Here is a 25,658-nt window from a genome sequence, read left to right as displayed (position 1 = left end):
AATTCAAATGGTCTAATAACAAAAAATCCCAATTCAAACCTCTCTTCAATCTTAGCAGTCACCAAATACTCTTAACACCAATCACATTTCTTTGCCAAACCACAAACTTAACACATGAAATAATTTAACTAATTGAAGGTATAATGAAAGATGAAGATTTGAACTCGGGACTTCTACTTTCTACTTTCGTGCTATGTTAAATTACCACTTTTAAGAATTTAAGCTGCACACACGCACAGTTAGTAAACTTCTCCCGACTCTCGAGCTCCTCCTTGGCCAGGAAAGTTGTGATTATTGCAAGATCAGAGCTCCCTTAAAGTAGGGACAAGGCAGGCTGTGATTTTTGCCAGATGAGAGCTCCCTCAAGATAGGGACAAGGAAGGTTGTGTATAAGCAACATTATTGGAAAAGCTTCGAAATGTTAATATCACACACAACACTACAAACAGTTCTATCTGCAACTTTACTCGCTGTTTCACAGACCATATTTCCTACAACGCAAACTAGTAGTAGTAACAATAGTAACATCACAGGGGTGTAAACCTACGTAGCTCTCTCTTATGACCAATCATGGTGAAGCTGGAACTGGGTCGGTACCAGAAACATGGGAGGCAGCATCATCTTTCGATATGGCTACATAGTTCACAGGGGCAACTGGTCTAGTATTATCCCTCTTTCCATCTTTCACTGCAGACCTGGCCCCATTTTGATGAGCATTAAGAGATAACCGTCTGCTAGGAGTTCCGTTGGCACCACCATTGGCACGAGGGCCAACTACCTTCTTTGTGCCGACAGGTCGAGCTGGGCTGGGCCTTGAACCAAAAATGGCTTCTTGTTCTGTGTTTTGCTGCTCATTGTACTTCTTCTGGTCCTACAAAGCGCAAAGGTGAAACAAAATTCAAATAGTAAATGTGAAACAAAATTATGCTCTCCAACTTTGGGCACATGCTTCAACCCATCTAATGATCGGAAATCATTCGATCACCCCGTCAATCAAAACTTACCCTCATCCTCCGTTTCTCATCTTCTCGTTCATGCCTAAGCATGGCATATTCGTCTAGCATGGCAAGAAGAGGAACACCGTCATAAGTAAATGATATGCCGCGATCTTCTTCCCATGCCCGAGTCTTGGCAACCAATGTGTCAACCAGTGCTGCACAGCCAGAAAAACCAATCAATTGGAAATTGAAGGCACATATGCATTCAAGCAGAGCTCATATTAGGATAAAGCTTGTTAGAGATTATGCCATCCATCAGTGGCTAAAGACAGTTCTTGGAGTCACTTTATTTTGGAAGTCCAAATAAAAATCTAGTTACCACCTCAAGGCAATCCACAAAAAATAATTTCACTTCCATCAGACCTGCCACCTGATCAACATTAAAGTTTATTTACACTCCAAAGTATTGGTTAGAAGATAGTAAATTCTCGTTCACGATCTAAATTTAGGGTCTGCTCTCTCCATTCAACTCATCTAAAAGCTTGTGACATCATGCTGCTAATGTAAAATGAGGGCTACAAATGCAAGCAGCAGCCAGCTCATAAGGAAGCCTATGATAGCAACAAATTGCTACATACATTAATGTCTAAAGCTTGTTCAGTAAAAGATCTGGATACATGGAGGCGCACAGACATCCATCAATGCATATCAACTTCTGCAAAATACAGAAACTTCAAGTTCAACTAAGCTGCTATAACTATGTTAGTCTTCTGGTTCTACACATACCTGGAATTTTGTTGACCAGAATGCGGGCTTTTTCTGCACGCTTGAGGTTTAAGTGTGCACCTCTGCTTGCATTGTACCTGTTTTCATCCTGTTTCAACAAGGATTAAAAGCACCCAAAGTCAGCAGTGAGAATAACATTCACATGGAAGTTCACGCCTGTAATATCTGCCGCTATTCGTATCATAATCTTCTGTCAGGATCACTTTTTGCTGGTCTCTAGTCAGTGTTAGATGGACGTGTTTCCTTACTAGGAAGTGGGGGATTACAAGTTTATATATTGTAACAAAGCAGGCAATTATTCAAATGGATCTAAGGGGTTCCAGAGAATATCTGAAAAACTAGAGTAAAGCTCTTAACTGAAGTGGTTAATCCAGCTCTAATCCAGCTCTTTAAGCACATTTGAGAAAAAGAGAGAAGCAATGTGAGTCTTCATTTACTTTGCAGAGTGGGGCACTGAAGATACCATAGTCAATTCTTTCCCAGTTTTTTTCTCTTTTAACCCTTCAACAACAAAATGAACTTCACATCTTATTTTCACTAATTCCACTATGTGTTCTCAACAACTAATTACTATGGAAGGAAAGGCAGACATGGGTAAGGGTATTTGGATGTGGAAATCAACACATCGAACCTAATTTTGAATTCATGTTAGTTGCACACATGCAAAGTCGTAATGACAAACTCCACCCTTGCACCCATAGGGCAATTGTACAAACATTTATTTCAATCTCACGGGGTTGAGTTGAAAGAGATGACAACAATATGGCAATATGACCCCATTTTTCCTCATCACAGTGGTCAAAACCATAGCATATCCATAGAAAGACTATACACACCCGATTGTAGTCGTCAAGCCAACTCTCCTCTTCACAGGCTGACATCCATTTCTCAACCTTGTCCAGTATATCTCTTCGGCTGAGAGCTTCTTCTTTTGCGTTTGCTATCTGATTATCCATGTCAGTGAGTAATTCAGTAGGTTCAACATTGCCAGAGTCAATAAGCGCCATAATTTTTTCCCTAGCAGCCTCCGGATCTATTTCTATATGAGCATGGGCAAATATCTCCTCAAGCTCTGCTTGCCTCTTAAAGGCAATTTCCTTCATCCTGCTTGCCTTCAGCTGATCAAGCCTTTCAACTTCCACCTCAGCCTTACAACATAACAAGAAAATATAAGTAAACAGAACCACCATCATTTATTCAATCTTACAGTTCCGTGAACTCGTCAGACTTTAAATACCTGCTCAATCAGATCCAGAGCAAGAGCCCCTGGAACAGTCACTTCATCCACTGAAGCAGATATGTTACAGGTAACATGGTCAAATAATCTCCTTTCTTCAATGGGGGTATCCATCAGATTCCACAGATCAATTAGCTGAGTGGCCAACTCTTGGAGCTGTGAAGGAGAGATACATACTAAAGTTACATCAATTTATTGGAATGCAAACAAACAAGCAAAAATTCAAAGCAACAATGCATACAAAAAGTGTCCAGGAGCCCGGAAAATAGGAGGCCAAAATAGAGAAGAAAATACACCAAAGAAACTGAATTGTGGCACCTCATTCAGAATAAGTATACAGACCCAGCACCTCCTATTGATATGAAACAAAATATACTTTAGATGGCTATACAAATGATATTTACAACTGCTGATTATATATTGTGTTTTAAATCCCTATGAGATGTGAAGCAACAATGAAACAACCACATGAAACCAAAGTTTTTATTTCTTGAACCGAAGGAAGATGTTCGAATTCTGCTACATCTCATGTGAAAAAATTGAACCTTCACATAAGTGTTATGTGAACATCTTCTAAATCACAATAAAAACTTCTCAGGGATGAATCCCCTGATAGAAAAAGGCATCATAATAGATTTTATGCTTACTTTTTATGCATAAAAAGTACAAATTTTTTATAGATAAGAACGAATTTTTTATCTGTCAGTGCAAAAATGTACTCTATATATATATATCCAAGTAAAGTTGACACGGTTTTCTATCTAGTAGCACATATGGCACATTACCAAGCAACCATGCTGTAAACCAAGGTTAAAAAATGTAGGGAACCAAAAGTCAAAAACTAAAGAAGTTACCTTGTGCAGCCTCTGTTTCTTGTCTTCTTTTAGTGCTAAGACTGTCTTAGCCAGTCTAGATAGAGTATCATTACTAATACTTTTGGATTGCACACTAGTAGTGTCATTTAAGCTTGGATGAACCTCGGTAACAGTACTGAAGAAGTCCATCCCAAGGACAGCACAAAGATCGTGCACAGTGCTCACAAAATCAAGGACCTTGTGCAACCTTTCACTCTGCCGGATAAAATAACCAATTAGCAATCACGAACCCAATGCAAGTATAGCCAATGTTATGGTCAAATCTGTCAGTAAGAGATGTATTGTTCATCAATATAAAAGTTTTACCTTCTCTTTTTGAAGTTCTTGAAGTTGGGCATGATATTCATCCAACTTTTTCAGGGATAGATCAGCCTCATCTACTGCAGGAGTCCCTGTCTGATCGTTAAAGTTCAAGTTCCCAGCGATTTCTCCACAAATCTTTTGAATCTGTGACTGAACATCAGAAAACTCCTCTACCCTCTCCTCTTTTTGTTTCCACAGCTGTTCAAGTGCCGGTGCTATGGCTGCAAGCTGTTCCTTGATTGTCCCTGAAGTCTTCTCAGGCTGTAATTAAACCAAAGAAATCCATGGGAAACCAGTTCATCTGTCAATGTACACTAAAACATAGTATTGAATGCATCCTCATAGCAGTTACTTTCACTTCCTAAAATACTTTAGACAATGTAGGGATAAATTCAGTAATTGCTCACAATTCCAACAAAACTTTTTTCTCCAAGGGCTGATAAAAGAGTGGAAAGTTCAAGTTTGGCATCTGACAAGGCCTGAAGAAGCTGTGCCCTGGACTTTGCAGCCTGCTCAACCTTCCTCTTGTATACATCCAAGCAGTCCTGCTCTAACTGAAGAAGCATCTTGTCCCGTTGCTCATCACTTTCCCCAACCTCATCCCATATTTCCTGCAGCAGATAATGCAATAATTTAGAAGACAATATGCATAGACCATACATATGAGCAGTAAACACAGGCTGGCAGTCCAAATAAGAAAGATAATCTACCTGCAGTTTCTGCAGTAAAGAACCACATGTTGTTTCTCCAAGAAGGGGATTTTGTGCATCAGTCACCGCCATTCACGTCAACACCACAACCTAACCTGCATTACAGAGAGTGTAAGGTACATAAAGCCATCCCATGCTCTTTCTGGCAGGATCAAGACATCTTATCCAGAGTACACAAAAGCAGAAGGAACATAAAACCAAATCTTTATACCTTATTGACGAGCGAGGAAGACCACTTGAGTGATCAAGTAAAACATGCAAACCTGTCTGCATCAATCGTAAAAATAGATAAATCATCAGTAGAAATGCTCAAGAATAATAGTAAGTAGAGAATGATACAATAAAGGAGCCATGAGAAACTCTAAAAGACCCACAACAAGATTTTGGTCTTCATTTCATCCAACACACTTGTTCAACATTAGAAATCATAAAATCATTTGCCAACTAATTCTCAACATCATTTCTTAAACCCCTATGAAGTTCGATACCTAAATAAAGCTTCCAGCACAGAACATAAAAGTCACATCTCATTAGTGAGAGCATGTGAAAAAAGAACGCGAAACCAAAATTCTGAATCTTGAACATTACATTAATCGGGAGCCAAGAAAACAAAAACCTCCCTTCAACTGACAGCTTAAGATTTTCATATTGAGAAGTGTCATAAAACATAAACCAAAGAATGAAAAGTTCAATTGTATCCTACCAAAATTTTCCCATCAACCAAACAGAGCATTAGTTCAGTCCCCTCAAACCCACAAATGATTCATTCTTTCACTTTTTATCAGCAACCAAACAAACGTGGCATCTACTCAGACCCCACTAATAACCAAATCAATTCACTAAATCCAAAACTACAGACCCCATTAACCAAGAAACAAGCTTCGAGAACAAGATCTCAAGCTCAAGCAAAGCTACAAATCCCTACATCACAATCACTAAGAATTCACTTCAAATCCAAGCCTTTACAACACAAACCCACATTTTCAACACCACCCCCCCAAAAAAAAAACTATCATCAACCACTAACTATAAAATCCTACATTTAACACAATCAAAACTAGAGCTTTTTCCCAGAACAGCCAGATCTCTCCCTGTTCTGGATCAAGACAACCATAAGGTCCATAACCCAGAAACCAAACAGCACTTATAAAAGAAGATTTCAGAGTCTCAGAGTGGCACGGAGATAGCTACATTAGTGACCAAAGAATTTAACAAAAAGATAGAGTTGAGAGTTGAGCAGAGAAAAATGCTTACCCAAGACCGTCCTTGGAGCTTGGGCTTTTGGGGTTTGTGGTCTCAGATCTAAGCGACCTTGCCTCAGTGTTTGTGAGAAGACGGAGAGAGAGTGAAGGTTAGACTTAGAAGTCACCAAAGAAAAGAAAGAAAGTGAGAGAGAGTCCGCGCAGAGGTAAATGGACGGACGAGCTGGGGCCCTCTTATGCTATGTCTGATTGTCCAGAAAATCTATTCTGAAAATGCCCCGTGTTTCCCGCGTTATTTACGAATATGACACTGGGAGAGAGTGACTTTTGTGCAGTTGCTGGTTTGACCCTTTGACTGGCGCATGGTTATTTACGAACCAACGAGTAATTCTATTCGGTAACTACTCGTACAACTTAATAATGTACATTAAAAAAATTAACCCCTTCAATTAGTATCAGTAAAAAAAAAAAAGTAAATACATATATTTACTGTCTAGTCATTTTAATTGTATAACATTTATAAAAATTGAGTTCGAGAAATTTCCTACAATTCAGTTTATAAAAATGTCATTTATCTCTTAATCGTATAAAATCACATAATTTTTTAAGATGAGTATTAAAAGGGCACATGCTCTAAGGAGACGTGACAGTATTATATACTGGGGCAGCGAAAATTCCTCTAATCCATTTTATAGGAAATTTTTTATACATTTGTAAATTTAAATTGTTAGATTAAGCAATGGGTAATTGTAACACCGTAGTCTCGTATCGACAGAATAAATATAAATAGTGCTCATAAAGTGGACGGATTATAATTTCACATTGATTCCTCCAATATTATATGTTGGTTTGGTGTATGGCAAAAGAAGAGAGAGATATGATATTAAAAGGAAGGAAGCACCAAGAATAAGATTGATTTCTAAAAACCCTCATGATTGAGGTTCTCAAATTCAGCAACTGTACAAGCATTGATTTGTGGAATTGTGGGGCTTATCTACCAAAGAGTGAAGCAGTCCGCTGATTTGAGACCAGTGGACGAAACAATGGCGCCTTAGGGCCCATGCCCGAGAAAGACTGACCAGGCTGGACACATTTTTGTGGGACCCCAAGTGTAGGGCAGGGAAAATGGGTTAAAAGGCCTACATAAAGTTTTACTTGGGTAGAACTTTTAATGGGCTTCTTTTCTTTCTTTCTTTCTTTTTTTTTTTTTTTTTTATGAAACAAAATTTTCGTTTAAAATGGGTTTAAAAAAAAAAAATCAATTTATAGGTGTATTTTTTATAAAACATGTGAGAATTTTATAAAGAATGTGATTCTCACATGCATTTTTAAAAATGTATGTGAGAATTACATGTATTTTGAATATATGTTAGCTTAATAGACTGGGTTATAAAAAATAAAAAAAATTAAAAAAAAAATCATCAAATTCAATTAAAAGGAAAACTTTATCGTTGTTTAATTAGGTGAGGAGCAGATTAAGTTGCTCTTTGGTAGCTCAAGAGCTTTGATAATAAACTTTGATACAATGAGTTTGGGCCATTTTTCAACCCATGTAATTGTTATTGTACTTGCATGTCCTTCTTGTTAGAACAAAGCTTTTCATCAAATTGATTCAGATTTTTTTTTTTTTTTTTTTTTAAAGATTTGGCTTAGGTGCTTCAACGGTTCAGATTTGATTTTACTGTCTCTTTCTTTTATGTAAAAAAAAATAAAATAGAATTAAATATAGGCCATTAAAAAAATTGTAGTAAGCATATAAGCCAAATCTTTATTTAAATTGGGTTAAAGAAAATTATTGTAATTTATTATATTAAGTTGATATACATTTTTAAAATTGGATGTGAGAATCGCAGTTCTGTTAATCATATTAAAAATTCATGTAAAAATTTTATATTCTAAAGACATGTCAATTTAATAGACTGAATTTAAAAACTTTGTCTAGTTATGATTTTCTCACCCTAGATTCTTAGACCAAGAGGTATTTGATGTACCATATAATAAGCTCTTCTAGAAATTGACCTATTCAGTCTGTTAATCGGCCCAAACAGACTCATTCTTGATAAATCCTCATAAGCTAGCCGAATCCAACCTGATAAAAACTGGCGGGTGCATAAGAAATGAACTGAGGATGTATTTACTATATCCTAGCCACTGCTACCTAGATCATTGACGTTCCTTTATTATCAGGGGCTTAAGAATGTGTATCTAACAAAATGAGGGCTAAAAAATCAAATCAATTAGCTCCAATGAAACACTTTGTGATTAACTTTTCTTCTCTTTACAAGTAGTATTGGTTAAAGATTTAGTGTCCTATCAACTTATTCTTTAAAACCAAAAATACATATACCATAAGTTTCCCCCCAAAGTGCTTCCAAATAAAAACATATTAAAATCAAGATGGAAGTGGTATTTGTGTAATAAATTCAAGAACTAAGGGCATATGCTTGGTGACTAGAAAGGAGCAATAAAACATTCAAAAATAATTTTCTGAAAATAAATAAATAAATAGAAAGTATGGGTGCATGTAAAAGCAAAATGAGATTTGTGGGGACAAAAGTCTTTGTCACGACTTAGGTGTCATCACGAATCAAATAGGTCTCTATCCAAATGCATCGCATGCAAAGCTTTTTGATATTTTTAGAGCTTTTAAAAGTAATTAGTTTTGTTTGAACCTTTTTCCACTCACAATCAATAATCATAATTGGGTGTTACCTTGTCTATATTATTAGATAATTATATTACCTAGTTAGGATAGCCATCATTAACACTTGCTAAATAGTTAGAATTTACATAAGAAGAAAAACATTTTCTCTTTAGATACACAGGAAGACATATATAAAAAGAGTAATATTAGAAGTACTAAATCTTTTATTAATGCTATGTTTGTTTCGGCGTAAAATGATTTCTGGAAAATAGTTTCGGTATTTTTCGGTGTTTGGTAGGGACGAAAATAATGGTCAACCGAAAAATGATTTCCGTTTGACAAAAAATGCTTAATAAATTTCGGAAAATGATTTACGCTTTTTAAAAGCGTAAATCATTTTTCGTAGATAGTAGATGCAGTCGACTCTCTTTTAAACAACGCAGTCGACCTTTACGTTCAAGCAGTTGTCTATTGCCGAATTTCGACAAGTCAAATTCCGACTCCAGTCGGTGCTGGAATTCGACAAATTAAGCCGGAATCCGGCAACGTTCGGGGATACCATGCCAGATTCCGGCCAGACTGGCCGGATCTCCGGCCAAAACTTCGGATCATCGCCCGTCTAGCCGAGATCCTGGTCGGACCCCCGGCATCTGGCCGGATTCGGCCAGAACAGCCGAATATCCGGCCAGCTGGCCGGAAACTGGCCAGGACGGCCGGCTTCCGGTCAAATGGTCGGGATTCGACCGTTTTGTACCGGGATCCGGCAAAAATGGCCGGATTCCGGCAACTTTTGCCGGAATTTATATATGTCAAATAGAAAAAAAAAAAAAAAAAAAAAATATATATATATATATATATATATATATATATATATATATATATATATATATATATATATATATATATATATATTATTTTTTATTTTGTGAATAAAATTTAATTTTTTTAAATTAATATTATTAAATTAAAATATAAAAAATATTTGTAATTTTCCGTACGCACCAAACACCAAAAAATGATTTCGACGAAAAATATTTTTCTGAAAAATGACTTTCCTGAAACTATTTTACGACGGAAACCATTTTACACCGAAACAAACGGAGCATAAGAGATAAATACTAAGATGATGTGGAGCTTATTCATTTGAGATGATTAAAACAATTAATAAAAAAAAAAATCTACGAGTACCAATGAATAAGCTTTACATAATTTTAGTATCCATTTCTAAGTAAAAAATTTATGCTCCGTTTGTTTTGACGTAAAATGATTTCCGTTGTAAAATGGTTTTAGGGAAGTCATTTTTCTGAAAAATATTTTTCGCCGAAAACATTTTTCAAAAAAACATTTTTCGGTGTTTGGTGCGTACAGAAAATCACAAATATTTTTTTATATTTTTATTCAATCATATTAACCTATAAAAATCAATTTTTATTCAAAACATATAAATATTAATGTAAAATAATATAAAAATCACTGGAGACAAGATTCTGTCACTGACCGACAGGATTTCGATCACTTTTACCGGATTCTAGCTATAAGATAAAGGCCAGAATCTGGACAGTCTCATCAAAATTTGGGTTGGCCGGATTCCGGCCAAAACTGTTGGAATCCGGCCTAGAACAGTCGGAAACTGCCAGAACCATCGGAATCCGGCCGTTCTGGCCAGATCCTGCCGGCAGTTTTGGCCTGGCTATTATGGCCAAATCCAGTCGTTCTGGCCAGATTCCGGTGACATTGACCTAAGGTTGTCGGATTTTGATACCGGCAAGATTTCGGTGATGGTCGACTGCTTTAACGTGAAGGTTGACTGTGACGTTTAGAAGTGGTCGAATGCGTCTGGCGTCTTCGAAAAATTATTTACGTTTTTAAAAAGTGTAAATCATTTTCCTTAAAAGCGTAAATCATTTTCCGAAATTTACAAAGCAGTTTTGGTCAAACAAAAATCATTTTTCGGTTTACTATTATTTTCACCCTTATCAAATACTGAAAAATACCGAAATAAATCATTTTACGCCGAAACAAACGAAGCATTAGTACCTCTAGTATTAATTTGATAGCATTGCGTCTATTCTTTTATTAAAAAAGCTAATAAATTTGAATATGAAAATATCTAAGTGATTAGGCGAATGGCATCATGTGTTCTAGTTTTTTTTCTTTTTTTGAAATAAAGATATAATACTTTTATTATTCAATCAGATAAATATAACAAATTGTTCAAACAAAACAATTTCATTGATACAGTCAAGAATTTCTTCTAACCAAGCTTGATCTATTATATGTGTTCGAGATTTATCCGTGCATTAGTGCATTTTAATTCTAAGGCCAATTACGTGTACCAGTTTATCATCGCTATTGGTTTTTTATAGAAAATAGATAATGAAATTAAAAAATATTTATTGGTCGATTTGTACCTTGGGTCTTTTTATTTATTTATTTATTTTATTATTATTATTAAATTCAAATGAAAAAAAAAAAAAAGAATACCTTGCCACCTGGGGGTCCGTTTAACTAGCTTTTTAGAGTTCCTTTATTGCACAAGCATCACTCCACCAACCAACAAAGAGTATGAAAGCTAGTTACCAATAAAAATGAAACTGTACTTACAAAAAAATAAAAAATAAATTAAACTATACATATTATTGATTGAATTAGGTAAAATGAATATTGTTAATATTAAATTTTATAGATGTAATGATATATATTACTATGTCATTTTGAATTTTAAATAACATAATATTATATATACCCGTTAAATATAACAAAATAAAATCATAATTTTAGAATAAATGCCAAGTGAAATAGAGAATAATTTATTTATTTTTAATGAGAAATGCTATTTTCTATTCTTTTGTATTTCTTCTATAACTTTTCACTAATGTGACATTGTCAATATATTATTAGAATTTTTCTTTTTTACCTTAGATGGATCTAAATGTAAATTGACACTTTTATGCCAACAAAAAAAATAAAAATAAAAAATAAAAAGAAAGAAAGAAAGAAAAGAGATAGAAAAAAAATATCTCATTTTTTTATTGATCAGTTCTTTGTCTGTGAATTATTTAAAGTAAAAATCTCAATGGAGTTTAAAATGGGGAGGGGGCTTACTAGACATATCCTATTATTAGTACCTATCAATAATATATTGATAGGTACTTATAATAGGATATGAGTGGGTATTATTCAATTTATTCTATTCCCAGTCCCTGTTTGACTAGTGATTGACTCCACGTGGATGGGATTTAACAGGTGATCATGTTGTGTCCGAAAATCGAGAACCAGTAGACCAATTAATAGGAACAATTTTGTAGGCCTTGCTTCATATATATATATATAATATATAGATAAAGCTTTGTAGGCCTTGCTTCATGTGAGGTAGACAGGAATGTATTGGAGTTGTTTGGGTGCATTGAATCAGCCAAAACCCTCACATGCTCTGTGGACCGTCACATCCTTCCATGGTTGCCTTCGTGCCAGCGAATACAGATTCCAGTAATTAAGACGGTAGATATAAATAAAGTATTTGTGGAGTTTATTTGTTTGAATAAAGAGTGGGTATGTTAAGACTTGCTCCAATAGATGAAAATAAAGGAAGAGAAACACGTAAAATTAAGATGGTTCGATTTATGACTTATATTTATACTTGAAAGCTTTTTATTGACTACATATTTGATTGTATATCAAACTCTCTTTTTTACTTCTACATTAACAATAATAAATATAATTTATCATCTTGTAATTCTTATCTCTTGAGTGTTTGTAACTCTTATAACTTTGTACCTTGAATTATTGTAACTCTTGTTTTCATAAGAGACTAAAAAATAGGAAAAAGAGTCTCAAATTCTTTAATATTTGAATTATGAAGGTATGGAACATTCAATAACGTAATTTGATTGGAAAAAATTACAAATACCAATTTTATTTTTATTTTTTTTTTTAATTTTAATTTTATTTTTTTTTATATATATGTTATGATGATAAGTGTAACACATTGGTTAAGTATAATTTTGATTATGCATATAAAAATTCTTAGGCTCCATCTTTTTGCAAGTCGATTTTGAAGGGTATGTTATACCATATATATATATATATATAAACTATCATAAGGTCTAGAAGTCGGGTTGCGGAGCATAATAATATGTTGTGATTTAAGTATCAAATATCGATTAAAAGTAATTTTAATCATGTATATATAAGCTCTCGATTCCTCGAACATTTTTCCCTTACAAGTCAATTCTCAAAAATGAATTTTACTCTTTAAGTTTGTATCATATTCTTGTTCTTTTTTTTTTTTTTTGATAATTGAATAAAAAAATGGTTACAGGGAATGATCATTCTCACTCCTGATTCGAGAGGAAGATAGAATGGACGATCTTATAAACAAAAAGGGATGAACTCCTCAACATGGGTGAAATAGTCAATTTCCTCCCTAAACAAGAGGAGTGGTACTACTACACAAGGCCATTTAATCACAGTCGTCCGAGACTCTTTAATTAATGATATATTCGGTTAATTAGTTTAATGTGCCTTTCTATAACTAATTATTACTTTCGATCAGCTGCCAAGTTGGCCATGAAAATTGATATCCATTACAGTTTTCACTAAATACCCATGAAAAATGTAGGTGGTAGAGGGTCTCATTCATAAAGCTTGTGGCTTCTATTAATTGATCGAATGTGTTGCAAGCTTGATACTGAACCTCATGTTTGCTTATTTATGCACTCTAGCTGGTTATTATATGGACATATCTATGTGCTTTAACAGGGAGATTTTAAATTGACCATATTAATTATACATGTTTGAGTGTAAAAAAATCGAGTCCCGAGTAATTAATATAACATAGTTGGACTCAAACTCATAGTTGGTGACGTAACCTCAACACCAGGGGCGGAACTACTCTTTGGCTTGGCCCCCCAAGCCAAAGAGTTTCCAAAAAAAAAAAAAAAAATCTGAAAAAAAAATTAAATTAAATTAAATTTTATCCCTTATTTTTTTTATTTTCTTAGTTTTGGCCCCCCCAAAGTTTTTTTTCTCAATTTGGCCCCCCCAATGTTTGAAACCTGGCTCCGCCCCTGCTCAACACATTATGTTATGATCTTACTTAGTACTCCCTCTCACAAAAGTGTATGGTACCGGCTAATTCAATTATAAATAATGACCTATATATTGTAAACAATCAAGTTAATGAGCACAAAGTAGTCATTTGAGCTTTACCATGCAGACGTAGGTAATAAATCGAATTAAACCACGTAAATTCTGTCTATTTTATCTCTTTCTTGCTTTCGCTATTATTCTGCTTTTATTCTATTTTAGATTTACACACAAATCTCAACATTGTAAATGGCTTATAAGATTAATAACGCTTCCGTTTGATGAAGAGTACAGTGATGCTGTGAGTCTCAAATTTATAAAACTTAAAATTTTAGATTGAATAACACCTTGATATGTTATCTTTCCAATGTATTAATCTTCCCAATAGAAAGGTAGGGAACACCAACAAGCCCATATATATATATATATATATATATATATATATATATATATATATATATATATAGTACATATACCAATCAAAGAAGCCAAGCAAAAGCTCCAAATTAAAAGCCACGAGACACGCTGACTCTCAAGCACTTCCTAAAGTTGTGTTTGCTATTATTTATATATTTTCGTTTTATTTATTTATTTATTTATTGTCTAAAAGAAAAAAGAAGATTAAGTGACTAATTTTGCCCTCGTAAGCACCATGTGGAATCCCATTTGCAACCCCCAAATTAACGAGCGTATCATATCATATGTATGCAGCGTATGCGGACCAAAAACATGCATTAAAAGTGGCAACAAAAGATGTTATCACAGAAAAGTAGGCTATAAAATTTGTTTTTTTGTGTGCTTTGGCAAAGCTTAAAAGTTGAAATCTTGTAATTATACAAATTTTTGTCACTTCCTAGGTTTCAAGACACGAGCAAGCACCATGATGTTTTATTTGAAACTTTTTTTTTTTTTTTTTTTTTTTTTTGGAGCCATGATGATAGCTTTCCATAATAAAGTTGTAGGCCATCAAATTATTATTATTTTGCCTAAGTTGTGTGCCAATAATTTGTTAAAAATTATTTAATGAAAATTTAAGTTTCATTCAATTTCAATATTTCAACTTTCACTATATTTTTTTAATTACACTTTATTCCACACCCAAGGGCTATGCGTTTTTTTTATGTGCTTTATAAGTATTTGTTTTACTCTTATATTAAATTGATTTTTGAGTACACACATGCTAGTTGCGTCATTCAAGCACGCATGTCATGTAGTTGCTTTGATGCTTTAGGCGCACTTAGCACGTGTGCATCGTCGCATACGAGACATGAGCTTATTATTTATGTGAGAATTTATTTTATTTTTTAAATGTGAATAACTGTTATTCTAATGGTCATATTTTTTTAAAATATTTAACTGTTTTTTCAACAATCAAAAAACTGTTTCTGTAATTTATAAAATACATTTTTCTGCATATTTTATTGTATCTTTTTTTCTTCTCTTCTTCTTCTTCTTCTTCTCATTTGTTACAGAATTTCTTATTTAGAATCGTGTTCATAATTTTGCAATCTGCACATTACATCGAGTCAGTATTGTATTAGGAGGATAAAATTGTTGCATTCCATTGAAAAACTTATTGTATAAGTGAGAGGTAATATTTGTCTAAGAGACAGATTAATATTCGTTATATTGTCCAAAAGTTAAATGATTTTTCATACAATTTTTATTTTTTTCTCTCATTAATTTATGTAGTTACCATATCTTTATTTATAACATAATTTTGTTTTTTTGATGAATTAAGAAACTTCATAGAACTAGCTCAACATTACATAGAGTCTCTTCGGTAAAGACCGAAACTGCATTCCCTAGCCTAGGAAACAACTCAATAAATAATTAACATGATAGATACGACAAATTTTATTATAATTCTCTTACAAATTTACATAATAATTTTATGAAAATGAGTGTCACATCACATAGATGGTCATGTAACATTTATTTTTAATAGTATAACATAAATTATCATGTCAATTTATAATAAATTTGTAATAATAATAATAAAAAAAGCTATCGTACTTCCTTGTTTAACCAAACCGTTTGCATTAGGTCTTTGTTATGGGCTTCTCACGGCTTGGCCTCATGTCGACCCAAAGCTCCAAAATGAAACTACCCATGTCTCTGTTTTTTTGTTTGATTATTTGTTAATTTCCTTTGACCTTGAATTGCTAGAGAACTGTGCAACAGCAAAAGACAAAACCAGATAATGCGATCATTCATTCTTATCTTTCATACCAAGTAAAGTTCACTCTTGTGCACTCCAAGTTATACTTTGGCCTTCTCCTTCGTCAAGTTCAATTAAAGGTAATTTTGGTGTTACTATTAGGGTGCAATTCAACGGTTGCAGTTGTTACTATCTTTAATTTTTCGGGTTTTATTATCATGGCTGCTTCTCAAGAGTAGTTTTCTTTGGATATTCTTCTTGGTGAAGTTTCAGCAGCTTTGCTTGCAACTCGGTTAATTGCTTTTTGTGGGGTTTGATAATTTCGCTTGAAGGAAATACCCTTATGGTCGTCTTAGCCATCAATAGTCCAATTCCTTCCTTTTTTTTTTTTTTTTTTTTTTTTTTTTTTTTTTTTTTTTTCGAACTTTTCAAATATTTTATTAGATATTAGTATAGTTTGTCATCCTTTCATAGCTGGAGTGCTATGAAAGTGTCTCGTAGTGTCAATTTTAGAGCACATACTTTAACAAAACGGGCTGCTATCAATCATATTTTTGATAACATTTTCACGGATTTCTCCATTCTCTTTTCTATATGGATCTACGTAACTATTTTCCTTATTTAAATAGAGAGAAAAAAAAAAAGTGATTGAAAAACTTGGGTCAATGCCCAAAAGCTCAATGGTTAATGAAAAAATTTACACAATTAACTGGGAATGCCACACTTCAATAAAGATTATTTTTGGTCATATATCAGCTAAAAGAGCATGTAAAAATCACACTAATAAATGTTAATTTAATAGACTGACTTAAAAAATTAAGTAATTCCATTTATTACCCGTCACCCTCCCATTTGATCGAATAGAAAAATATTAAATAATATAATTTTATCAAATATTTATTTAATAAAATTAACATCACACTCTCAATTAATCATTAAATTAATTATTATCAAAAAAAAATTTATAATTATTTAATTTAAAGTGTCACGTCAATATTTTGTTAATGCACCCTATCAAGTTGACATTGAGGCTGCAATCCTTTAAGTTAATGTTAAAAGCGACGGTAGCAACGGCGTCGTATTGTTTTCTCGATTTTTTTAATCGTGCGTTCCATTTAACAGTACCGTTGTCTCACCGGGCGATTTTTAGTACTGCACACAGTGTTAACGACCACAAACACAAACCACACACACAGCCGGAGCGTCAGACTGTCCGGGGGGTCCGACGATGGAGGGAGTCGGGTCGAGGCTGGGCCGGGCATCGTCCCGGTACGGCCCAGCCGCCGCGGTGTTCAGCGGCCCAGTGAGGAAGTGGAAGAAGAGGTGGGTCCACGTGCCGCAATCCTACCACAGCTCCCATCCCCAATCCAACGGCGGGAGTAGCTCTCGCCTCCTCCTCTGCCGGTGGACCCCCACCTCTTCCAGCACAGTCACCGATTCCGGCTCGGCTGTCTCCGCTGAAGAGCCGCCGAAACGCAAGTTCCGCTACACTCCTGTAAGTACATATACGTGTATGCATGTACTATTTGTGAATATATGAGGTTTCTGGGAATTATTGGGTTTTGGAGGTGTTTTTGTTTGAAAAAAGTTGTGGGTTTTGTTTTGGTTTGAGCTGGTTTGTGTTGTGGTTGCCACTTTCTAGGGTTTTGGTTTTGGACATGTTGTACGACGTAGTATTTGAGCTGATGTTCTGTTCTAGGCTAATGTTTTTTTACTTGGTTTTGAGTTATAGAGATGGATTTACATATGTGTTTTTTGTTTTTGGCTATAAAGTTTCAATCTTTTAGTAATTCTTCAATTTGTGTGTTCTGTGAAATTGTAAGAGCTTAGTTGAATTAACTTGGTCTTGAAGGTTCTTACAAAAAGTGTAAGAAATTTCGACTAATGCTATGGTTTCCATGCAACTGAACCCTGACTGCTTTTTTTTTTTTTTCTCCTAAATAACCTTTGGTTGATAATTTCTAGCAAAACAACTAAGGCTTGAGTGCTTTTTTTAGTTAATAAGTTCTAGCAACCGCATTATTCAATTGCGAATTCTTACACTAGAAAATAAAATTTTATTTATTTATTTTTAATTATGAGCCAGAGTTAATCAATAATCACTGGTAATTGTGCAGATTGCTGTGCTAGAAGAACAGAAAAAGGCAGGCATCAAAAAGTCCGAAGATGAAGCTAACATGAGTTGGACCAACCAATCTATGAAGCCGAACATTGATGAAGTTTTGAATAAAGGAACTCAGGTGATGTTGTTAGGTCTGACTTAAGTTTTGTCTCACTCTAAATTCTTGTGTTCTTTCTATTCGACAATTTTGTTCTTGTCATCTTTGGAAGTTGGAAGTAATTTTCTATCAAAGCTAATTAAGTATAATGAAATAATAATGAAGTATGGTTTGGTCCTTGGATTTGCTCATTAAGAGTTCATCTGCTTATGCCTTTTTAACAATTTTATTATGCTATATTTGTTTGTGCATATTTTGGTGAAAAGTGAACAAAATGATAAAAAAATATAATCATTTATTATTTGAATTGTCACAAGCTACTGAGCTATGTTGAATTGGTAAAAGGTTAGAAATGTAAGATTCTAACACAATCACATAGCATGGGATTCATCAAGTTAGATATTGGGATTTCTGCTTGCCAATGTATGGAATATTAGTTTAGATTATAGTACATGCAATGAATTACATAATAATAATATGATTTCGTTGTGTTCCTAGGATTTTATGCAGGCAGAACATATTTCATGATCAACGGTAGATCATAGTTGACAGAACTCTTGCTATTATGAACTGAATTTAGGGAAAGTGTACCACATTCATAAATGTAAGGTGGTCAAGCTCCTAAATAGGAGCCGGTGAATGTTTGCATCATACTTAACAACTTCAAGTGTTTGATAACTGTTAGACAAATGAGAAAAATTTATTGAGTAAACTTTTATAATTAATCATTCTTGATATAGCAATTTAGGGACTGCGGGATAACTTTCAGGGTGGTGGTTTTACAATTTTGGCTGTGTAGATTAGAAATATGTAGGATCCAATTAGTATGCGATCATATGCAACACAGAGCTATACAAATAGCTAAGAAACAATCCGAGTACATAGTGTCTCTAGGTTGGTTTGAATATATTATACTATCTCGTTTGAGGTTGTGCTGATGTAATTGTGTTGTAATTAGTGCATCAGTGCGACTAATGATGGAATGGTGTCTAGCCCTTGACGTCTGGAGGGACTGTGTTCCATGAAGTGATTTAAAATGCATTTTATTGCTAGTTGTAGCGTGGAAAAGTACTTTAAGATATCATAGATATATTTTCAGTTATCTGTTGTCTCCAGAACAGACCAATATGCCAATGAATTAATATGAGGGATCATAGATGCTGTTTTCTGAAGTTGAGGCCACTCATCTAGCAATTTCTGCTCACAAATATGTGGAATTGTAGTCTTGATTGATTAAATGGATTTCCAGTAGCCATTCCACATTGCAGGGATAAAATTGTTACTTCTTGTACCTGGCCATAGATTTTATTATGCATCGTTGCTGAAGTTAATGTCTACATGGTAGTGAACTGCTAGATGTTTGAAGATGTAGTGATCAATTATGCCCACAACCAAGATTCATCATCCCACAACATGTCAATTTCCTTGACTCCTTTGTATAGATCTCACCACTATATTTCTCTAGGCAATGGTCAAGTTGTTTGAGCTTTTTCCATGAGAAGATTGTTAGGGTAAAATGTTTTTAGTGTATCATTTTTGGTTCACATATAGAAGCATGTACGCAGATATTCAGCACCAGTATCGTGAAGGTGGGAAATTCTTCTTATCCCTCACCTTCTTTCTAAGCAAGTAGGATGATTTGGGGGGACATTTTGCTAATTTTAATGGAAAATTCAGGAAAGATAACTCGAGACAAATTAAATAAGTTTGTCTTATGCAGGAATCTGACAAGAATCAATTTGGCTTGCAGGATTCAAATGTAAGTTGTTTGGATTTGGGTTTGTGCTTGAAAGGCCACGATGACAACCTTGATTCTGTTGGCCAGAACACAGAGAATCAGATGAAGAGTGCCAGCATTGATGTTGAGTTCCTTCTGAAGACAAACTGACTTTAAAAAAAAAAAAAAAAAAAATGCTTCTGCAATAAGATGAAGTCAGCATTTGGCAACCTTGTGGACATTGCATATCGTACAATCATGTAATTAAGTCGTAGGCTGGTTTCTAGGGAAATGGCTTTGACCATTTTAGTGCCTGTATATGATGTTCACCTCTGTAGCTAACAAAGACTCCTGCAATGTAGTACCCAGAAAAGAGCTACATAACCCCGTTCTGCTATGGCTGTCAATCTGATGCTCTGTTGTCTGGAGATGAATCGTCGTTGATATTACATTAGAATAGCTTGCGTTGGTAGATTTTGGAAGTTTGATGGATACTATCCGAAACCCACAAAAAGAAAAAAAGAAAAAAAAAAAAAAGAAGAGTTGGATGAATGTGCACCAAATACAAGTGTTTATTGTTCGATGTTTCAAAAAGTACTCTTAATTTTGTGTTCGAATTGTATTTTGATGTTTTTATTCTAAAGAAAACAAAAGACGAAAAGAATTTTATCAAGGGGAGCCAGAAAATTTAACAAACTAACATAATACTCACAAATCAAATGTGATTCCTCCTCGGGATAATTTCTCAATAACGTTAAAAATTATATTTTTATCTTATAATTATTTTACAATATTAACGTGACAATTTCAACCGATCCTTACATAAAATTAATCCAAAAGTTAGGTCAGACTGCTACATTATAATAATTGTGGAATAAAAAGTAATTTCTAACCTTACTCGTTTATATATATTGAAAAAAGCATTACTCATACCTTATATATATATGAGAAATTTGAGAAACTTTCTCAAACCTAATTTAGAGGAAAACATTATCCATATTTATGTATAAGTTTTTCGTTCTTCTTGGGGGATAAGTATATTTTTCTTTCTCTTTTTCTTTTTCTTTTTTTAAAAAAAAAAAATGAAAAAGAAAAAAGAAAAAAGAAAAAAAAAACGCTACTTCAATATAAGAAATGCCAAATATTGAGACGTCCATGTAAAAAAAACTTTTTTTAAACAAAAAATTGAGTGGTTCAAGTAAGTGCTAAAAGAAAAAGGGAGAACATTATACTTAATCCTTCACTCAATCATGCGTCAAAATTTTATGATGATACGCGGTAAAAACTACACCGAGTCATTTCTTCAAGCTTGAGAGCCCTAGTCAGCTGCACTAATCCTCAGCCGTATCTGGGGGTGGAGGACACTCTGTTACACCCACTTCAGCCGGTCGAATAACTCTATCATAAAGCACGTATCCCGACTGCAATACAAACACAATTAAGGTTTTTAATTATGCACTTAATATTGCATAACTATATAGGCCATCTAATAACCCTTGGAAACTATTAGACTACAACAGTTTAGCCACTCCTAACAGAAACAAAGTCTTAATTGCATATAGATCAAGATGAAAAAAGTTATTCATTTTAGAATGTCCACATGCCCCTCCAAAAAACTTAAACCTCAGCATCTCTATGCATCCAAGATTAAAATAATTGGTATCAGTTATAAGTTAGAACCATAACTCCTCATCCTGCAAAGAATACATGAAGAACAATTGGATTACTGAAATTGGTACCTTAAGAACTACAGCAACAGTGTCTGGAGGCTTGGAATTATCTGGTATTTTGAAAACCGCATTATGCCTATGTGGATCAAACGGCTCATTTGTTGGATCAAATTTTTCAACTCCAAATTTTCTAAACACCTGAAAGCAAAAGCATTCATATAAGCCTCATGGCAATAGAATTAACTTATAATATATCTTGCTAAATCAGATAATACCAATTTTCCAAGCACAACTAATACCTATGAGCTTAAAATTCAATTTGTTGCTGCAAACCATATTTTCACAAACACTTAATTAAAGCATTAGAAAAAATAAATATCAGATTGTCCTGCTTTTTTCTTTCTTTCTTTCTTCTTTTTTTTTTCCCTCAAATTTGTGACATGTAAGGTATTAAACATAAGATTGAATTATATGAGAACTACAAATTCCCGTGCAATCATGAGCTGTATGGCCGAGTGTGACTGTTTGGCAACACCTAGAGAAATCTTACCTCCACAAGTTGTTTCTCAGTCATTTCAACACCTTCCAGAAGTGTTTTTAACAGTGGTGCAGCTCCAGAAGAGTCTTTAGATGTATCAATTTTCGCAAAACTTTCTTTGACAACCGAAGAAGCTCTTCCCAAGTTGTCTGCAACATCCAGTAAACTCTTCGCAAAATTCTGCAACATTATCTCCAAGCATGTCAGTGTTAAACTATCAAAGAAAATAGAAAAAAAATTATATAATGAACCTAAATATAAAGAGAAAGTAAATAGTAAGTGGAGAAAAAAAAGGAGAATAAATAAAAAATAAATGGAGACCTGTATGGCAAATTTTTTTGAGTTCTCTGCTTCGCGTCTCGTCCTGTCCACGACATTCTCAATCTCTGCATAGCTACGGACAACCTTATCTTGCAACTTCTCAATCTCTTTGTGCTTCAATTTCAGAAGTTCTTCCTTCTCTGCCACTAGTACAGCCAAATCATCCATGGAAAGCTCACCCTCGCTCTCTGAATCAGAATCAGAAAATGCAGTTCGTTTAGTACTTTTTCTCGTCCTTTTGACAGACTCAGACATAGTAGATTGGGATTCCGAAATAGGACCTGATTCATTCATCTGATCATCAGCTTTGCTCTGTCCAGAACCTGAATCTTTAGCTTGATTGGGCTCTGCGTTCGTAGAAGCACCATTATTCTCTACAGTACTCCCTTGTTCCTTGTCAGTAGGCTCAGGGGAGGCAGATGAAGAAACTCCAAATCTTTGAAAGATGGAAGAGTGGGGTGCTGAATGATGTAAGAAAGACACCTGACTTAAAACCAACTGGAACATAAAAAGAAGACACGTGACTCAATGAGAATTACATTGCAATTTTTTTTGAAATAATATTTTTTTTTTAAAAACAAAATCTTTGCAGAAAAAGTGGATATAATTAAAAATAACAAAAAAACTCAATCAAATTACGCATAATAGAAATAAAATACAAAGCACTAGCCTGAAAGGTTGTCAAAATCCCTTCAAATGTTCAGAAATGTCAAAAAGGATAAGCATATTCAACCGAATATGATAGATTTCCTCCCACACAGCCGTGTCATGTGACCAAAAAGGATTTTTTTTTTTTGGGGGGGGGGGGGGGGGGGGGGAGGAGAGGGGATCATAAAAAAGAATAAAGACATGCAATGAGACCCTCAACAAACAACTCCTTATGACCACGTTATTCTGAGGTAAATATAGATGCAACAGATGTATTAATTCAAATCAATGCATCAAATTTTTTTATATATATATTACAGCATAAATTAATCTGACATTCAGCCAATTTTAGCAAAAAAAAAATTAGCTTTTACAAATTCCTCAATCATATGCTTGAAACATATTGCTATCATGAGCACAACGAACTGTTTCAAACACTATCAAGTGTTTCCAACTCAATGGGAGGTTGTGAACGCACTTTTAGCCATTCAAAAGGTTGGGAAATTGCAAAATTCAAAATCCAAAGCATTTTCATAACATAAAGAAACGAAATAGCAGCTTACCAAAATGTAAACCCAAACATCTATAAATGCTCAAACTTGATAAAACACAGGCACTTTTGAAATGATCCAAAAGTATGAACCTTTTTAATGCGAAAACCCAAAAAACCTTAAATTTCAATCTAATTAGTACTAAAAAAAGCTACCATTAAAACTCAGACCAGTGGACTTCTTTGCTACCAAAAGAAAACTTTAAAGCAATATAAACCTAAACAAAACCCAAAAATCCAATCACCAAGAACCTGTAAAAGCTTCCCTCCAATTGCTTAGACTTTGGTCTACACCAAGCATAAAAACCCAAATTTCAAACAACAATACATACCATTAAAAACGACTTCAGTGAACAGGAAAATCAGTTCTGAATCCAAAAGAGAATTCCTATTGGCTTCATTTACAGAAATCCCTAAAACCCTAGCAAAACCCTAGTCCGCAATTAACCACAAAAACCGCGGTCGTTTCGATGCGTACCACGTTCGGAGATTCACAAACAGGGGAGTGGAACTGATTGGAGAGGATCGGCAACTTTTGCTGTTGGGGAACCGAGACGAGGAGCAGGGAGCTCCGTGGCACGACGCGCCTCGGCACTCGCGACAAAACCCTGGAGACCAACATGGCTGCGAGACGATGAGTCAGAGGAAGGGCCAAAATCGGAAATGAAAAAAGGTTTCTAGGGAGAGAGATCAGAGATTGCTGGGTGGGGTTTTATTGTGAGGGAAAGACAGCAAGTTGGAGAGAAAATAGACAGTAGTCAGTGCTTGGGGAGAAAGAAAACTGTGCGATTGGAAAATCTTGTGGCGTTTTTACTTTCTCGGTGGTATTTATTTGGTGACTATTTTGCCCTTCTGTAGCTGTTTTACCACGGTGTCGTTTCGTTTGTATTGTTTGAACAATTTTTTTTTGGCCAGGGAAAGTTGAAAGGTTATTGTCGTCCAGTTATGTTTCCGAGTTGTCTTTTTTTTTTTTGGGGGGGGGGGGGGGGTTTTAGAAGCCTCCAGAAGACTTCTAGAACCTCAAGTCTTGATAATTTTTTCGATAGTAATTAATTGGTCAATCATATAAAAATTTTAATTATTTTTTCGGGAGTTTTTTTTTTTTTTTTTTTCAAAGACTACTAGAAGTCTAGAACTTCAAGTCTTGATAATGTTTTCGACGGTAATTAATTGGTCAATCATATAAAAATTTTAATTATTTTTTCGGCAGTTTTTTTTTTTTCAAAGAGAAGACTAGAACCTCAAGTCTTGATAATGTAGATTGATTTTTTTTTTTTCCTAATTAATGAGTAAAAAATGAATTACAAGCGAGGATCTTTTATACTTTTGTTCTGAACATAAGAGAGAATGAGAGATCTTATGAGAATGCTTCCAAATGCAATGTGAGAAGTGACCCATTTTGCTAACGCATGTGCACGATAATTTATACATCTAAACACTTTCAGAGCATTCTAACTATGAAAGGAAGATAGAACTAAGTTAATGACTAATATAACCAGGAGAACGTCATTGATCATAAACTTAAATTTTTCAAGCCATTGATCGACTTTTACATCGACTTAATTCTTAATTCAAACTTAAACCTTATAACCCAAAAACCATGTTTTGAGACATGAATTTCTATCTTATAAAAAAGAAAAACAAGAATAAAGAAAAAAGAAGAAGAGATATGAATTTCCAAACACAAATAAAACCTAATCACATTTATATACTTAGCAATCTTATATGACGTCTCTTATGCCAGAAAGAGATTATCTGCCATGGGATACATGCACCACTATTGATGATGAGTGAGAAAATAAATAGCTTGAGGTTTTCATTGAAGCCTTAAGGTCTGTTGGAGTTTTTGATTTAAAAAGTACGAGTTTAAAATAACGATTTAAAAATGTTTGATTTGAAAATATAATTTTTAAAAACCCAATTAAGCATTTGATAAAATCACAATTTATCCTTTAAAATTGTGCGTTTTCAAAAAAATACGCATTTGCTTTCGATTTGAAACGCTGTTTTTTTACGTTTTTAAAATGCAATCCCGAACGATCTATTTTCTA

At 34.2% G+C, this 25,658-nt stretch overlaps 3 protein-coding genes across 5 annotated transcripts; 1 reads left to right on the top strand and 2 right to left on the bottom strand.

The window, feature by feature from the left end:
* Nucleotides 1-353: 353 nt before the first annotated feature.
* On the bottom strand, nucleotides 354-6,260 carry LOC133875264 (65-kDa microtubule-associated protein 1-like). The gene is made up of 11 exons (XM_062313334.1): nucleotides 6,104-6,260; nucleotides 5,061-5,116; nucleotides 4,850-4,944; nucleotides 4,547-4,750; nucleotides 4,143-4,400; nucleotides 3,816-4,031; nucleotides 2,962-3,117; nucleotides 2,561-2,872; nucleotides 1,725-1,812; nucleotides 1,005-1,153; nucleotides 354-871 (listed from the first exon to the last, which is right to left on the bottom strand). Exons 3-11 carry the CDS (start codon nucleotides 4,919-4,921, stop codon nucleotides 569-571), a joined length of 1,758 nt encoding a protein of 585 aa, XP_062169318.1. The 5' UTR covers nucleotides 4,922-4,944; nucleotides 5,061-5,116; nucleotides 6,104-6,260; the 3' UTR covers nucleotides 354-568.
* A 10,792-nt stretch (nucleotides 6,261-17,052) lies between these two features.
* Nucleotides 17,053-20,308, top strand: LOC133875223 (uncharacterized). Of its 2 annotated transcripts, none has more exons than XM_062313269.1 (3): nucleotides 17,053-17,439; nucleotides 18,062-18,197; nucleotides 19,914-20,308. In XM_062313269.1, exons 1-3 carry the CDS (start codon nucleotides 17,173-17,175, stop codon nucleotides 19,964-19,966), a joined length of 456 nt encoding a protein of 151 aa, XP_062169253.1. In that variant the 5' UTR covers nucleotides 17,053-17,172; the 3' UTR covers nucleotides 19,967-20,308. The 2 variants fall into 2 exon arrangements, with proteins under 2 accessions (XP_062169253.1, XP_062169252.1); XM_062313268.1 differs by having other exon boundaries at nucleotides 17,061-17,439; nucleotides 18,062-18,184.
* A 700-nt stretch (nucleotides 20,309-21,008) lies between these two features.
* Nucleotides 21,009-24,409, bottom strand: LOC133875222 (grpE protein homolog 2, mitochondrial). Of its 2 annotated transcripts, XM_062313267.1 has the most exons (6): nucleotides 24,086-24,407; nucleotides 22,691-22,907; nucleotides 22,410-22,597; nucleotides 22,101-22,268; nucleotides 21,620-21,748; nucleotides 21,009-21,301 (listed from the first exon to the last, which is right to left on the bottom strand). In XM_062313267.1, the coding sequence occupies exons 1-6, from the start codon at nucleotides 24,227-24,229 to the stop codon at nucleotides 21,212-21,214; spliced, it is 936 nt and encodes a 311-aa protein (XP_062169251.1). In that variant the 5' UTR covers nucleotides 24,230-24,407; the 3' UTR covers nucleotides 21,009-21,211. The 2 variants fall into 2 exon arrangements, with proteins under 2 accessions (XP_062169251.1, XP_062169250.1); XM_062313266.1 differs by having other exon boundaries at nucleotides 22,410-22,907; nucleotides 24,086-24,409.
* Nucleotides 24,410-25,658: the final 1,249 nt, after the last annotated feature.

The sequence above is a fragment of the Alnus glutinosa genome, chromosome 8, assembly GCF_958979055.1.
Source record: "Alnus glutinosa chromosome 8, dhAlnGlut1.1, whole genome shotgun sequence".
Classification (NCBI taxonomy): Eukaryota; Viridiplantae; Streptophyta; class Magnoliopsida; order Fagales; family Betulaceae; genus Alnus; species Alnus glutinosa.
Note: the sequence above shows the minus strand (reverse complement) of the source record. Positions and strands in the feature narration are given on the sequence as shown.

What these genes read in the sequence shown, in the direction of transcription:
- LOC133875222 (XM_062313266.1), bottom strand. Translation starts at nt 24,229, where the DNA reads ATGTTGGTCTCCAGGGTTTTGTCGCGAGTGCCGAGGCGCGTCGTGCCA. An exon ending in CTGAGAAACAACTTGTGGAG is followed by an intron (nt 21,749 to 22,100) that starts GTAAGATTTCTC and finishes TTTTGCTTTCAG; the next exon opens with GTGTTTAGAAAATTTGGAGT. An exon ending in CTGTTGCTGTAGTTCTTAAG is followed by an intron (nt 21,302 to 21,619) that starts GTACCAATTTCA and finishes TTTGTATTGCAG; the next exon opens with TCGGGATACGTGCTTTATGA.
- LOC133875223 (XM_062313268.1), top strand. Translation starts at nt 17,173, where the DNA reads ATGGAGGGAGTCGGGTCGAGGCTGGGCCGGGCATCGTCCCGGTACGGC. An exon ending in GCAAGTTCCGCTACACTCCT is followed by an intron (nt 17,440 to 18,061) that starts GTAAGTACATAT and finishes GTAATTGTGCAG; the next exon opens with ATTGCTGTGCTAGAAGAACA. An exon ending in TTTTGAATAAAGGAACTCAG is followed by an intron (nt 18,185 to 19,913) that starts GTGATGTTGTTA and finishes TTTGGCTTGCAG; the next exon opens with GATTCAAATGTAAGTTGTTT.
- LOC133875264 (XM_062313334.1), bottom strand. Translation starts at nt 4,921, where the DNA reads ATGGCGGTGACTGATGCACAAAATCCCCTTCTTGGAGAAACAACATGT. An exon ending in AAGAACTTCAAAAAGAGAAG is followed by an intron (nt 4,032 to 4,142) that starts GTAAAACTTTTA and finishes TTTATCCGGCAG; the next exon opens with AGTGAAAGGTTGCACAAGGT. An exon ending in CTCTGGATCTGATTGAGCAG is followed by an intron (nt 2,873 to 2,961) that starts GTATTTAAAGTC and finishes TTATGTTGTAAG; the next exon opens with GCTGAGGTGGAAGTTGAAAG.